This window comes from Symphodus melops (assembly GCF_947650265.1).
Source record: "Symphodus melops genome assembly, chromosome: 12".
Lineage (NCBI taxonomy): Eukaryota > Metazoa > Chordata > Actinopteri > Labriformes > Labridae > Symphodus > Symphodus melops.
In genome coordinates this window covers 5,992,940-6,005,249 of record NC_136702.1, presented here as the reverse complement: position 1 = coordinate 6,005,249, position 12,310 = coordinate 5,992,940, and the positions used below count along the sequence as shown (strand labels likewise).

The window sequence follows — 12,310 nt, the reverse complement described above, 5'->3', positions numbered from 1 at the left end:
TCTCTCTCTCTTATCTCTCCCTCCCTCTTCCTCACCTCTCTCTTTTTTTCCGTGCGTCACAGCTAGGTCATGGCCGGAATCCAGCGATGGCTCTGGTTTCTCGCACGCACGCACGTACGCACGCGCGCACACACTCAGGCACCAGGAGCGCACAAACACAGATCTGACAAATGATAGGGTGGCGAGGCGAGTTAATAGTAGGCAGCGCGCCTGCCGACATGCCCGTGGGCCGCGGATGTTAAATTGTATCCAATTACGATGGGGTGGGGGGTGGGGGGGAATAATAATTCTTCTTGCGTGACAGGGAGCTTCGCTTATTTCACGTGCTCTTTATGCGGAAGCGGGTGTGGAGCTCGATGCGTTCAAGAGCCGCTGAGGTGTGAGGAGGAAAAGTGTGGTTTTTCTGGAGGACATGGAGCGCATATTTCATTAATCAAAATCCAGTTAACCAGATTTGGAGACACGGAAAAGGGGCAAGCAGGGTCCGAGCAATAATTAATATCCATTATTTAAGCAGCCACGGTGTGAAGATGTCTTAAGGCACACACAAGCACACACATTAACGGACACGCGCTTCGCAGGAGGCAGATGAGGGAATGAGGGATTGCATCAATGTGGAAATGAAATAAACACGCCCAGTCTCAGCTTTGTTATGAAATGTCTCTGCTGCTCGTTTATTTGATGGAGTGTACAGTCAAGTAAAAACAGCAGCAGTGCCAAAAAGAGGGGTATGGCACAAGCAGTGCAAGTGTGTCTGTGTGTGTGTTTTCGTGTTTGGGCTCTTGTGAAAAGCGAACTAAAGTTGCTCTCCAGAAGAAAAGTTCAACACCTGAAGGGTAAAAAGGGTCAAGTGTCAGATCATTACTTCACCTTGTCAAAGAGAAAGCAGAAAAGGCGGCAGCCACCCACAGTGATAACAATCACCTAGATCTGTGCAAAACCAAAAGTACTATAAAGAGACTTTATCATTCTGCCAATCACACCTCAGCTTGGTCCTCTCTGTGCCAAACACGAGGGCCGCGAGATGATGAACACCAAAGGCTGTTGCTATGCCGTGGGTACTGCGTGTGTGTCATCTTCTCCTGACCTGTTTTGACAAGATAAATAATGTGTGTTTTCATATATGTGTGCGTGTGTGGGAGTGTATTTGATTAGTAACATGTTCTTTTTTGTTGTTCTCAAGGCTCAGTGTGTTGAATCAGGCTCTGCTCGACTGTCACTTAAGAGCAGCAGGTTTAGGACAAAAAGGTTTTTTCTTCATAATCCAGTCCAAGGCACGTACAAAAATAGAGCATACATTTAAATATATAGTAGAGTACATTGATCTGTTATAAATACAGTATAACAAACAAATGCAGTATTTTCATAGAAAAAATACAAAAAAACAACCAATCGTTCAAAGGAATACTTGTGCGAAAGTTTTCAATAACATTACGTAGAGATGATAAAGAGAAATTAAATACTGCCTGAGGAAGGAGAGAGTTACTGCGCTGCACTCAACACTCGTGGTCTGAAATGTATTTTGTCCTTCAGTCTTCTTCTTTGTCTTGAAAAGCTCCTACTCTACCTTCACAGTACACAACCTCCCCATTATATAGCAAGAACAATTATTCAGTACCCGTACCAATCTCAGTATAAATGCTCTCTCGTCACAAGAAAAAGGTGCTTTTTAACAAAGGCCTGCTTCCCATGGCACCCCCTGCAGAGAAGTGAAAAGGTAATTATTACAAAAGCTAAACTAACACCTTGTTGTGACTGCCTTTCAGCATTCTTTTTTTGTTTTTCTGACTTTATTTATTTTTGCGATGTGCAGGAGTCAAGAAGGCGCCGCACAAAGAAAAATCTTGTTAGGATCTTTAAGATGCATTTAACGTAGGAGGATCTTTAGATCTGCTCCTCCGTGAGGGTAGTATTGCGGAGAGAACTCCTCTGCTCAGTATGTGTGTGTCTTTAGGATATTAAATAGTAAAGGATGGGGATTAATAATGGAACCTGACAGCTCATCTCCAGCTTCTATCTGCCTGACTGTCCCCCCCCCCCAACCTTCCCTCCCTTCCTCTTTTCTTCCTCCTTCTCAGTTTCTAATCCGCCAGTTTCTCTCTGTAGCTCTGACCCTCCTCCATGCTCCTTTTGTCTCTCTTTGTCTCTCTCTCCTTCTCTCCCTCTCCCCTCTTCTCTCAGGGCCCTCTGTCTTTCAGGGTCATGTCAGGGGAGTAGAAGAGCACGTTGGTGTCATCGTCGTCGTCATCGCTGAGGTCAACCAGGTCAGCCTGCGTGTAGCGCACCGCCCCAGGGTAGTACTCTCCGATCCGAGTCCTGTCACACAGCCGCGACTGCAGAGCCAGCTAGAAAACAGACACACAGAGGCTAAAATGAATACACACTCTTTGAGCTAGCTTAAACACTACAGCACACGACGCTGGCTTTGTTTGAAAATACTAATTTTTCTCTCCATTCTGTCGATCGACCTACGCTAAACTCTTGAAAACTTTCTCCAGAGTTAATGAATGTGAAAACATTTGCAGCGTGTTTACTCCCCATTGGGGACCTCTGCACCAGAGGCTCATTGTGAACTTAACCTTCAAAATATCATCCTGGTGACGTCAACCATAATATAAGACCGGTCAAATAACAGCTCCAACATGAACAAGATGAGAAATGTTCGGCTTCTTGCGGATGTCCCCTGAAAGGCGAGAACAACCAATCATGAAAGTCTGTTCTGATTCCCTCGAGAAGCAGAAGCACAGTTGCTTTCATTTTCTACTCCACTCAACTACATAAAAGTCCCGTGCTTTAGACAAAAAGGAGGACGAGCTGATTGACACGTTCGACGGCACGCAATGTGATACAAGTTTAAGGAACTCCTGGGACTTTAATTAGAAAAAAAAAAGGATGTGTGGAAATACATTGCTTGAAAATAATGACTTTGTCATGCAGTAGTATGGAAGAAAGTGAAGCTCAGTTTGTCATGTTCACGGTAAATGTTAACAAGCTCACAAGCTTCAGGGTTGTATGAAGTATGAGAGTATCCCCATTTGACATAGATTGGGGGGCATTTGTCAGACCAATTCTATACTTGCTATGCAATTTTCCAACCCACTTAATGATGTGATGGGCTCAGTTTGATCTTTCCTCCCTCAAGCCTTACTTCCACACTCTTCCTAACTCGACCTGACATAATTTGGGGTTTCAACAGGCAAAAAGATGTGGATAATACCTGTACTTTTTTTAAATATCACCTTAGCTGATGTCCCAGCTGAGATGATGCGGTGATGTAAAAATACTGCAGACCCCTGATTGGTCAAACAAAATCAACACTACACACTCAACATAACAGGAACACCGTGCACCACTTGAAATTTTATTGCGCCATCTGTGACAGTCACTATGTAAAAAAGGAAGAGATGATAAGTTCCCACAGCGTCCATTTTTGTTACCTGACTTTAAATGTGTAGCTGAAGCTCACTCGGTGAACTACGTTTCGTTGATCTCCTGCCTGTGTTTGTGTAACACCTCAAAGAAAAACACACTCAACACACAGCTGTTTCACGTGCCACTGATGTGACGCGATGTTTGCTAGTCTGAATCTGTGTCGAGCTGATAAAGCCAGTGCCATGTTTTGATTTTTTTGTACCAGTTGTACAGTAGTGCTGGAAATCTCTTCAACAGAACTTCTTTTCACTACGACTCTGAACACTTTACATTTCCAAACTTGCACAACATGGTACTTTAAAACATTTATGAAAGACAAAAGAGGACATTTTATCTAATTTTTATAGACATAGATTTTATTTGGGAGCTCCTGAGCGCTCCTGATTAATGTAGGTTCCTCAGGATCGTTGCCCGCTGCGAAGGATTTCTGCCTCTTAAAAAGAAGTTTTTTTCTTGCCACTGTAGCTTTGCTAAATGTTGATACAGGAAGTGCTGTGATGTGTCATGATGGCTTTACGTTGGGCCTGTGTAATATAGCAGTGAGTAAGATCTTCTTTCATAATCTTTTGTCATATTAAATTACAACGAGTAAGGTCTGTTACCTGCTTTTTGTAAAGTGTCTCGAGATCACATTTGTTATGAATTGACGCTACCCAAATAAAGAGTGATTGATTTATCACGTGAACTGGGCATTAAGGCTCGGTCACCGCTCTCTGATACATGTTATGGCTACAAGGCATCAGAATGAAAGAAATTGAAGAGAAGACTGGGCTGATCACAAGCTCCGGATTGTCACTGAATCAAAACATTTGTTGTGGCAGATTTCGGGAACTGTGTTGTTGTCCAAAAGAACTAATGTTTCAAAAACAGAAAAATATTTTTAAAAAACCCCCCCAAAAAACCCAAAGCAAATAGTGAATTTAAACCGATTCAAACAAGATCAAAGAGAGCGAGAAGGAGTAAGAGGTTTAAAGTTTAACGAGCCGAGAGTCCGCTCCTTAATGCATGACGGCTGTTTTAAAAAGTTTTGACGTTGACTGGCTGAAAATGGGACGAAGAAGAAAAGATCAACCTGAAAACGCTTGTATAGACACAAATAGCATCGTTAAAACTGCACGGCTTAGTGCAGCTGTAGTGTACGATTTCAGTGATATGAGGATTGGGAGCATCTCCCCCCCCCCCCCCAGCTCCTTGCATGCACAATCACATACACGTTTAAAAAGAGAGGTGAGCTCATCGCAGAGCCTTGGGCGGTTCAGCTGTATGGCTAGAATGCAGATCAATATCCATGGAAAGGAGAGAGAGTGAGAGCCGGAGTGAGAGCCGGAGAGAGAGAGAGAGAGAGAGAGAGAGAGAGAGAGAGAGAGAGAGAGAGAGAGAGAGAGAGAGCGCACAGGTGGGAGGGAGATGCAACACAAAGGAGAGCGGCAGAAATCACGTAAGGGAGATAAATTCTGGAGATGCTGTAACAAGGTGCCAGGGAACAGAGGAGGCAGGGAGAGAGACACACATACAGTACAGAGAGGTGGAGATACGCAGAAGAGAGAGGCACAGATGAGATGGAAGAGATACAAAAAAACGGAGGAAGAGATAAAGTAGGAGATACCAGGCAGAGAGGTGGCAGAACGTTTAATTGCACAAGAGACCAGAAGTCTGAATATGCAGGCAATTAAAGAGCAGGTTTATGTAAACTGAAGTAACCTAATTATTGTCAAATCCTCGGCTACGATACTCGCAGCATGCAGAGGAGGCGATAGTGCAAGATTTAGTTTTCCTTGCACTCAGAGGCAGGGGGAACAGCCGAAGCCTTGATTAAGCTTCAACTGAACATTCAAATTATTTTAGCACAAGAACAAAAAAGGAATTCAAATCAGCGGTTTGACTTAGATTTTTTTTTTTTTGGTATTAAGATCCTCTTACTTCAGAACACCTTGTGCAAAGCTGTTCACTTGTGTTTCAGTGTAGACAGTTTGAATTCAGACTGACAATTAAGCCAACAGCTCTCAAGAAAGGTCACCAATGCATGAAACAGGAAATTACAAAGACTATGAAGCCCTAGCGTTCTTTTTTTTTTTTTTTTTTTAAAGACCTATTTTTATGCCTTCATCTAAAGAAAGAAAGGACGATGGACAGAGTCAGAAACCAAGGAGGGAGAAAGAGAGAGAGAGAGGGGAACGACAAGCGGAGCCACAGGCCGGACCCTAACACGAACTCGAGACACCCGTCTCAACCACCACAGCCTGCGCACCATCCACCAGGTACAGGGCGGACCTGTACTTGTTTACAATTTGGAAAAAGTTAAAAGGAGGACCAAATATGTTATTTGCAGTTCTCGTCTGAAATATCAATAAGGAAAAGTGGATTACTTTGATAGTCTAGGTGATTTTCCTTTCTTTCTATCATTTCAAGGCAGATTTGTGAACATTTCGCTTAATGCAAGATGACAACCTTGGAAAATATAAGTCACACTGAATCTAAAAATACGAGTATCACTTGTCTGGTGCTCAGATCTGACGGAGATCCAACTCTCAAAAGTCTAGCCTGAGCATCTCAATTGGCTGCGAGAGCTGCTAACGCTGCTGCAACTGCTGATAAGCAGGGCTAAAAATCAAACTCAACCACAATATTTAACTTCTTATTGGTGCTGTATCTTTGTTCCAACTCTCAGCCGCTGACAGACGGAAAACCTTTGGACTAGATTAGACCAACTCAACATGTTACAGCGTGTGACTTGGCCTGTTTGTTAGAGTGAGGGTCACTGAGTTGTATCATACAGTGAATTCTTAGTTATAAAACCCCAAAAAAAGGCCTCCGATTGCTTTTATAATTTGGAGATGTCAATTATTAAAGGAGTAACACATTTCCATTTTCAATGATGCATCGTTTATATTTTTGGATTCTAAAATCAGAATCATAGAAACCAAAGATCCTGATCGTAGATCTTGTCCTCGTTTGTTGCTGGATGGTTGATTCTAAAACGGCAAGTTGTGTGCAGAGGTACTGGGAAATCTCCCAACTTACATATGGCATAGGAGCCGTGCATTTAGAGAGAACAAATGCATTTAAACGCAGCACAGGCGAACAGCGAGAGAAGCCAGCAGAGAAGAGAGGAGAGCGGGAGAGTCATTGAGCGAGCTGGTTTAGGATGGATGGGGGAGGGGGGGAGGAGGAGGGTGTCTGGTACGAAAGCGCAGATTTGTTTAGTAGAGGGAGAAACGTTTTGACGCTGTAACGATCCCCCCTCACCACCTCCTTCTCTCCCCGTACCCTCCGCACTCGCCCCCCCCCCCCTCCCCTGCCAATCTCACACCTGATGTGTGGGAGCTGCTGGGAGTCGCATGCCAAGATGAATAACAACCGGCTGTTAGTCACGATAGAGCACGAACACACACGCCGCCCATCTCTCTCTCTCTCTCTCTCTCTCTCTCTCTGTATCCTGTCTCATCCTCGCTCTCTCGCTCGCGCTGTCTGACACACAAACAGCATTTTCTCCATGATTTACGAACACATTGAGATTCCATTTCACTCCTCCGTCCGTGTCTCCCTCTCTCAACTCAACACAGTGAAACATTGACATTTGGGTTGAAGGTCATACCACACATTCCACTCGTTCACATCGTCCTCGTGACCCATTATCAGCTTGCATGGTGATACCGTCTAGGTGACAATGTGCGTTTGTGTGGACGAAGGCCACAGAGATTTTTTTTTGTGTGTCTGCCGTTCAATATCGGCTCTGTCTCATATCCGCACATACTGTCAGTGTTTGCAGATTGAGACAAATCTGTGGAGAAATGTATTGATTGTGGTGTTTATTGAAATGCAGCCGATGAGGATTGTGGTTTAAAAGTAAAAAATATAATTTCTCTGGTAATTTTGTTCTCATTACAATTCTCTTAAAGCTCAATTTGTGGAACGAGATAAAGAAAAAGTCACTGTTTAGTGATTTTATTGTGTAAATAAAGGGATTTTTGGTACCATAAAGATGCTCGCTTCCTGTGTAGAGAATGTGTGAACACCTGGTGACAGATGGTACATGTCCATTTGGAAAGTCAGGTGGACTAATTAGAAATTCTGGAGTGATGGTTACTAGCTAGCAAGAAGGCTAAAGCATTAAGCATTTGGCTTAAAAACAGAGAGTTAGAGAGAGTAGAGAGAATAGAGAGTACAAACTCTCCAACCCAAACATAGTCACTGTATTCATCAACATTTCAAGATTCCACGGACCTGAGGAACATGAAATACTTTTCACTTCAAGCATAATGGTGAAGACTTCAGCCAAATCTGACCCTGACAGGGGAAAGGAAAGGTCAACAGCAGGCTGCGTTTGTCAGTCTGTGGTTTATTAGGCCCTTTTCGGACAAAGGACGCGTGTTATTGCTGGCTGCATACTTCGCCAGTAAAAGTAACAGCTTTTTAGCTATGCTGTCAATGTGGCTGCAGAGATGGAAATGGCAGTCACTTCTATGGACGAGACTAAAATAACTCAACAACTGTTGCCTTTAACTTCCTTGGCATTTATGTCCCCAGAAGTTAAATCCCAGTATTCCTAATGGATTCCCTGTATTCAGTATTTGGACGACCATTAGAATCTTCCAAAATGCTCACATTCAGCACAGATTCGCAAAGCAGCTAGTGTGGCTCTGATAATGGAAACCCACTCACGTATGTATGCAAGGCATGTGATCCTAAAACAGTGTATTTTTGTGGGCAGGTTTGGTCGAGCTCGATGAACCTTTGCTGCGGCTCATCTGTTCTCGTCATCGTCACAAACTCTCAAAACTTTGAATAAAACGGCTGAACAGTTCACTTCAACTGTGTTTGTGAAGACAGGCAGTCACAGATTCATATTCATATTTGAGGAGCACAGCGTAGTTTGGCAGTTTGATCTGAGTTTTGAAGGTCTGTTTTGTTTCTTTGCTGAATAGATTGAATAGTGTGTATGCTCATTTGAACATGGCAAACGGTCTTTTTACTTGCAGCAGTAGTTCTTCATCAGGAAATGAAGAACCAGTTTGCTCTTCTGCTTTGGTGAGTCTATGTAGAAACATCTCATAGACTATCAAAATGTCATCAGTAGAAGGACATGAGGATGCCCAACAATAAGCTTTAAAGTTAAATTGCAAGCACACTTATTTCTTGATCTGGTTGTCTGAGGATGGTGTTCGATGTTTGTGTGTGCAGCTGTTGTACCTGCATGCCAGTAGGGCTCAGAAGGCTCCACCAATCTCTATCCAGACTGAAGACAAAGGCATTGGCCAACCCATGGAGTGGTGCTGACAGGACATGCAACAGGGTGAGAGGGAAGGAGGGATCCTTTGGGTAGGAGGCATTGTGGAGCCTGTTGGAGAGAGAGAGAGAGAAACAGACAGAGGTGTCGAGTTCATCCATAAAAAAGTTGTAAATAAAGAGACAACCTGCAGGAGCGCTTCAGGGGCGAGGATGAAGTAATTGAAGGAGAAGTCGCGGGGAGCGGAAAGACAGCAGCCGGAGAAGAAGGTAAAGACAGAGAGAGTGAGAGGTTGATGGACAGAGTAGCACAAAGAAGGAGAAAAGAGAAGGAGAGGACAAGTGAGTGACAGAGTGAGAGACAGGATGAGAACGAGAGGTAATGAGAGCGAGCGGTGGAGGCAGAAAGAAAGAGAGAGAGGAAAGGGGGGGGAGGGCGAGAGAGGGAGTGAGCTTTATATCAGCGTTTAAGAGCCCATTAGGCAGCGTGAGACGGCTGGGCTGACACATTCTTGGCTGCCGCTTCGACAGCACGCAGCACTTTACAAGGACAGGGAGAAGTGTAGCGCTCAACTCCCTTCCTCTCTCCTTCCCTCCCCTTTTTTTTCTCTTCTTCTCCTTTCAGTTTCCTGCTTCTTCATCTCTTCGCCGCCTTATCTTCTCCTTCTTTTCACTCCACGCACGTCTCAGACAAGCTGCCTCCCCTTTTTCTCTGATATCGCTCCTGTTTCTTCGCATTCATCCATCTGGAGAACTCATTTTTATCTTGGGGGTGGTCCTTGGTTCTTTCCTTTTCAATTTCCCTCCCTCCGTCTATCTCTCCAGGAGCCTGGGGCAGGGGGGGGGGAGGGGGGGGCAGGGTCCTGATATTGTGTGGCGCGACTGCAAACTAATGGCTGCCCCTGAGAATGATGCTGCTCAACCATTAACCCTGGATTAACCCTGTATTAGCGCTGCTCGTCGGGTTAGCCCGCCGCTAATGTCTTTTATTGATCTATTAGCAGGAGAACCAAACCGTGCACGGCTCACAGCGTTTTCCACGTGTGCACTGTCCCTCGGTTTTGGTGTGCTACATGAACTAAGTGGCCTCTGTGGTTGACCTCAGGGTGGGGGGCGGTGGGGAGGGGGGGAGTCGCCCTCAAGATGTTTGTACCCCGCAGGGAAAGAAGATACAAAACCAACCATTTGAGGGGAAGAACCTCCATTGTGTTGTGGTTAGGAGCAGTTACTGGAGCCAACACGCTCACTCATCTCATCCCCTGATGTAGAACACTTCCGTAAAGCCTCATAATTGTGATTTAAACTCCCCTCCTCATTAATGACTTCACATCAATGTCGTGTGACACCCCTGAACAAACAAGCAACCACAGTGACACCAGTCACACTTTCACTAATAAAACACCTGCATCAATAATGTATTTGAAGGATGTTCAAAATGTTCTTCCACCAAACCAACAGAAATATGCATTGTAAAAAGATCAAGGAACGTATAGTAATGGCTGTTCTTAAAGTCTGTAAAGCTGTTTCTCTTTTTGGAATGAGTTGCAAAATTTGGAGGCCGCTATCACTCTGGTAATCCGTAACGTGCTGAAGTGCGATTGGACCCCCCTTTTCCCTGCTGGCTTCAGGCTCACACTGCTCCAGGACAAACTGGGCCTAAGCATGGTTACTTCTTATACATAACATCATAATACAGCACATGCATAGCTTCATGTTATAATGAAGCATGTTCAGTTTACCATGCAGGCGTCTGCAAATCGGAGAACATGACATCCATTTTACTGACTTTGAGCGTGTCAGCGTCCGCACATTGGAGAATAACACGGGGGAACGTGACAGCTACTTTGTGACATATTTTGACTCATGTTAGTCAGATACAGCCAGAACACTCCGGATCCCTCCATAATAAAGGCTGTGAACGTTGTGTACCCGCGTGCTTGTGTTCAATGCACACCTCTCAAAAATGTTCCGAGGGCCAAAGAAGTGTACTGCGATCACACGGGTCAAACAAACTTGACTTTAGGGTTGAAGCGTGCTTGCGCATGGTATGGATTACCAATGTGATCGCACCATGAGTCTTCAGGCTCTTGTTTCAAAGGAAGATTTCTAATGAGATTCTTCATGGCATGGACACAAAACATCTGATTGTTCCAGTGTTGCTGACATTTTCAACGATGAATCGTGTTTTCCATTTCAATATCTTTGGTTTCTGATCATCATATGTTTTCTTTTATCTCTGCAGCCGCTTTTGGTCCAAACACTCAGGAAAGAGGAGATTTGTAACCTTAATTAAACATTCCTCCTGGTTAAATTCATCTTAATTGAAAAAAATAAATGTTTTTACAATGTTATTAAATCAGTATCGTCTATTCCTGAAAACTACAGACAGAAAAATGTTTTAGAAAAAAGCAGCGGCAGCTGAGAAATGCTGGCAAAAGCCCTGTATTAGCACAAAAAAATGACTAAAAACATCTAAAAATAACAACTTTGCATGCGGTGCATTGTCTGATCACAGCTGGGAGCCAACGCCTCCATGTCTCTTTTAGCTGCAAACCTTTAAAAATGGCTCATAAAAATGTAGTTCCATTAATATTTTAAGAACAAGTAAAAAACACAGCATCAGCAAATGTGGCGTATCTGTCAACTGTGTCTTAATATTACACTGTACTGCTGCTAGATTGACTGAAAAAATAGCAACAGTGGTAACAGGTATCAAAATGACATTTTAATGTCTTAATTTTAAGATAAAAACATCACTCTCACGGAGATTGAAAAATATATCAGCCACAGTTCTGTTTGTATAGGTTTCACATGGCTGCATTTCAGGTGTTGCACGTCCTCCTTTTAAGGTTTGTTTTTGTTTTGACCGGAGAAGGTAGGCGGTTTAAAGGCATCCCCACACAGACTTGGCGCCCCTCGGTTTGCCAAGCAAACCCAACAGGTGTTGCAGCGACTGAAGCGATCAAGCGAACTGGTTCAGACATAACTGATTGTACCAGACTTAATAAGACTTGCTATTTTGGAATAAGCTCCACCACCTGAAATGTTGTAAAAATGAGATGATACTTTTGAAAACTGGAGAAAGGTCAGATCGCAGAAACATTACAAGACCGACGCAGAGCTGTCTAAACACTGAAGCTTCAGTGTCCGCGACATGGCAACCTTGGCGTCGTTACTGAAGTTTACAGTAAATGGACTTGGGCTTGTATGGTCGTTTTACTCTTCTCACTACTTTAAGCGCTTTTACACCTCAGGTCACACCTACCCATTCACACACTGGTGACAGAGGCTGCTACTTAAAGTGACCATCAGAAACAACTTATCCCATTCATACACATTCTCACTCAGCTGACGAAGCAGCAGGAGCAACTTGCCCAACGACTCATCGGACATGACGCTGCTGTAGCTGGGGATCAAACCCTTGACCGGGTTAAGCTACGACTGACTCTACCAACTGAGCCACAGCCGTCTCATTTAATAGTTGTTCCCACCTGCCAACTTTTGCTCTGCACCAGCTCTCCACACCTGTGTATCCAATTGTAATGGTTCCAACAGTTCAGAATCAGACTACCGAGTGTCCACAGTGGATTGCTTCATTGAAACAGAGAGGTGGAATGATGCCAACTAGACTTCAGAGCCAACAAGAACATGC

At 44.0% G+C, this 12,310-nt stretch overlaps 1 protein-coding gene across 1 annotated transcript in view; it reads right to left on the bottom strand.

Moving 5' to 3' along the window:
* Positions 1–947: 947 nt before the first annotated feature.
* Positions 948–12,310, bottom strand: part of LOC306832285 (cyclic AMP receptor-like protein A) — a 50,866-nt gene continuing 39,503 nt past the window's right edge. Inside the window, exons 12-13 of the mRNA XM_079356848.1 lie at positions 8,623–8,770; positions 948–2,345 (exon numbers count right to left, since the gene is read on the bottom strand). Of these exons, the coding sequence (XP_079212974.1) occupies positions 2,178–2,345; positions 8,623–8,770 (316 nt within the window). The 3' untranslated portion in view covers positions 948–2,177. The remainder of the gene's footprint in view (positions 2,346–8,622; positions 8,771–12,310) is intronic.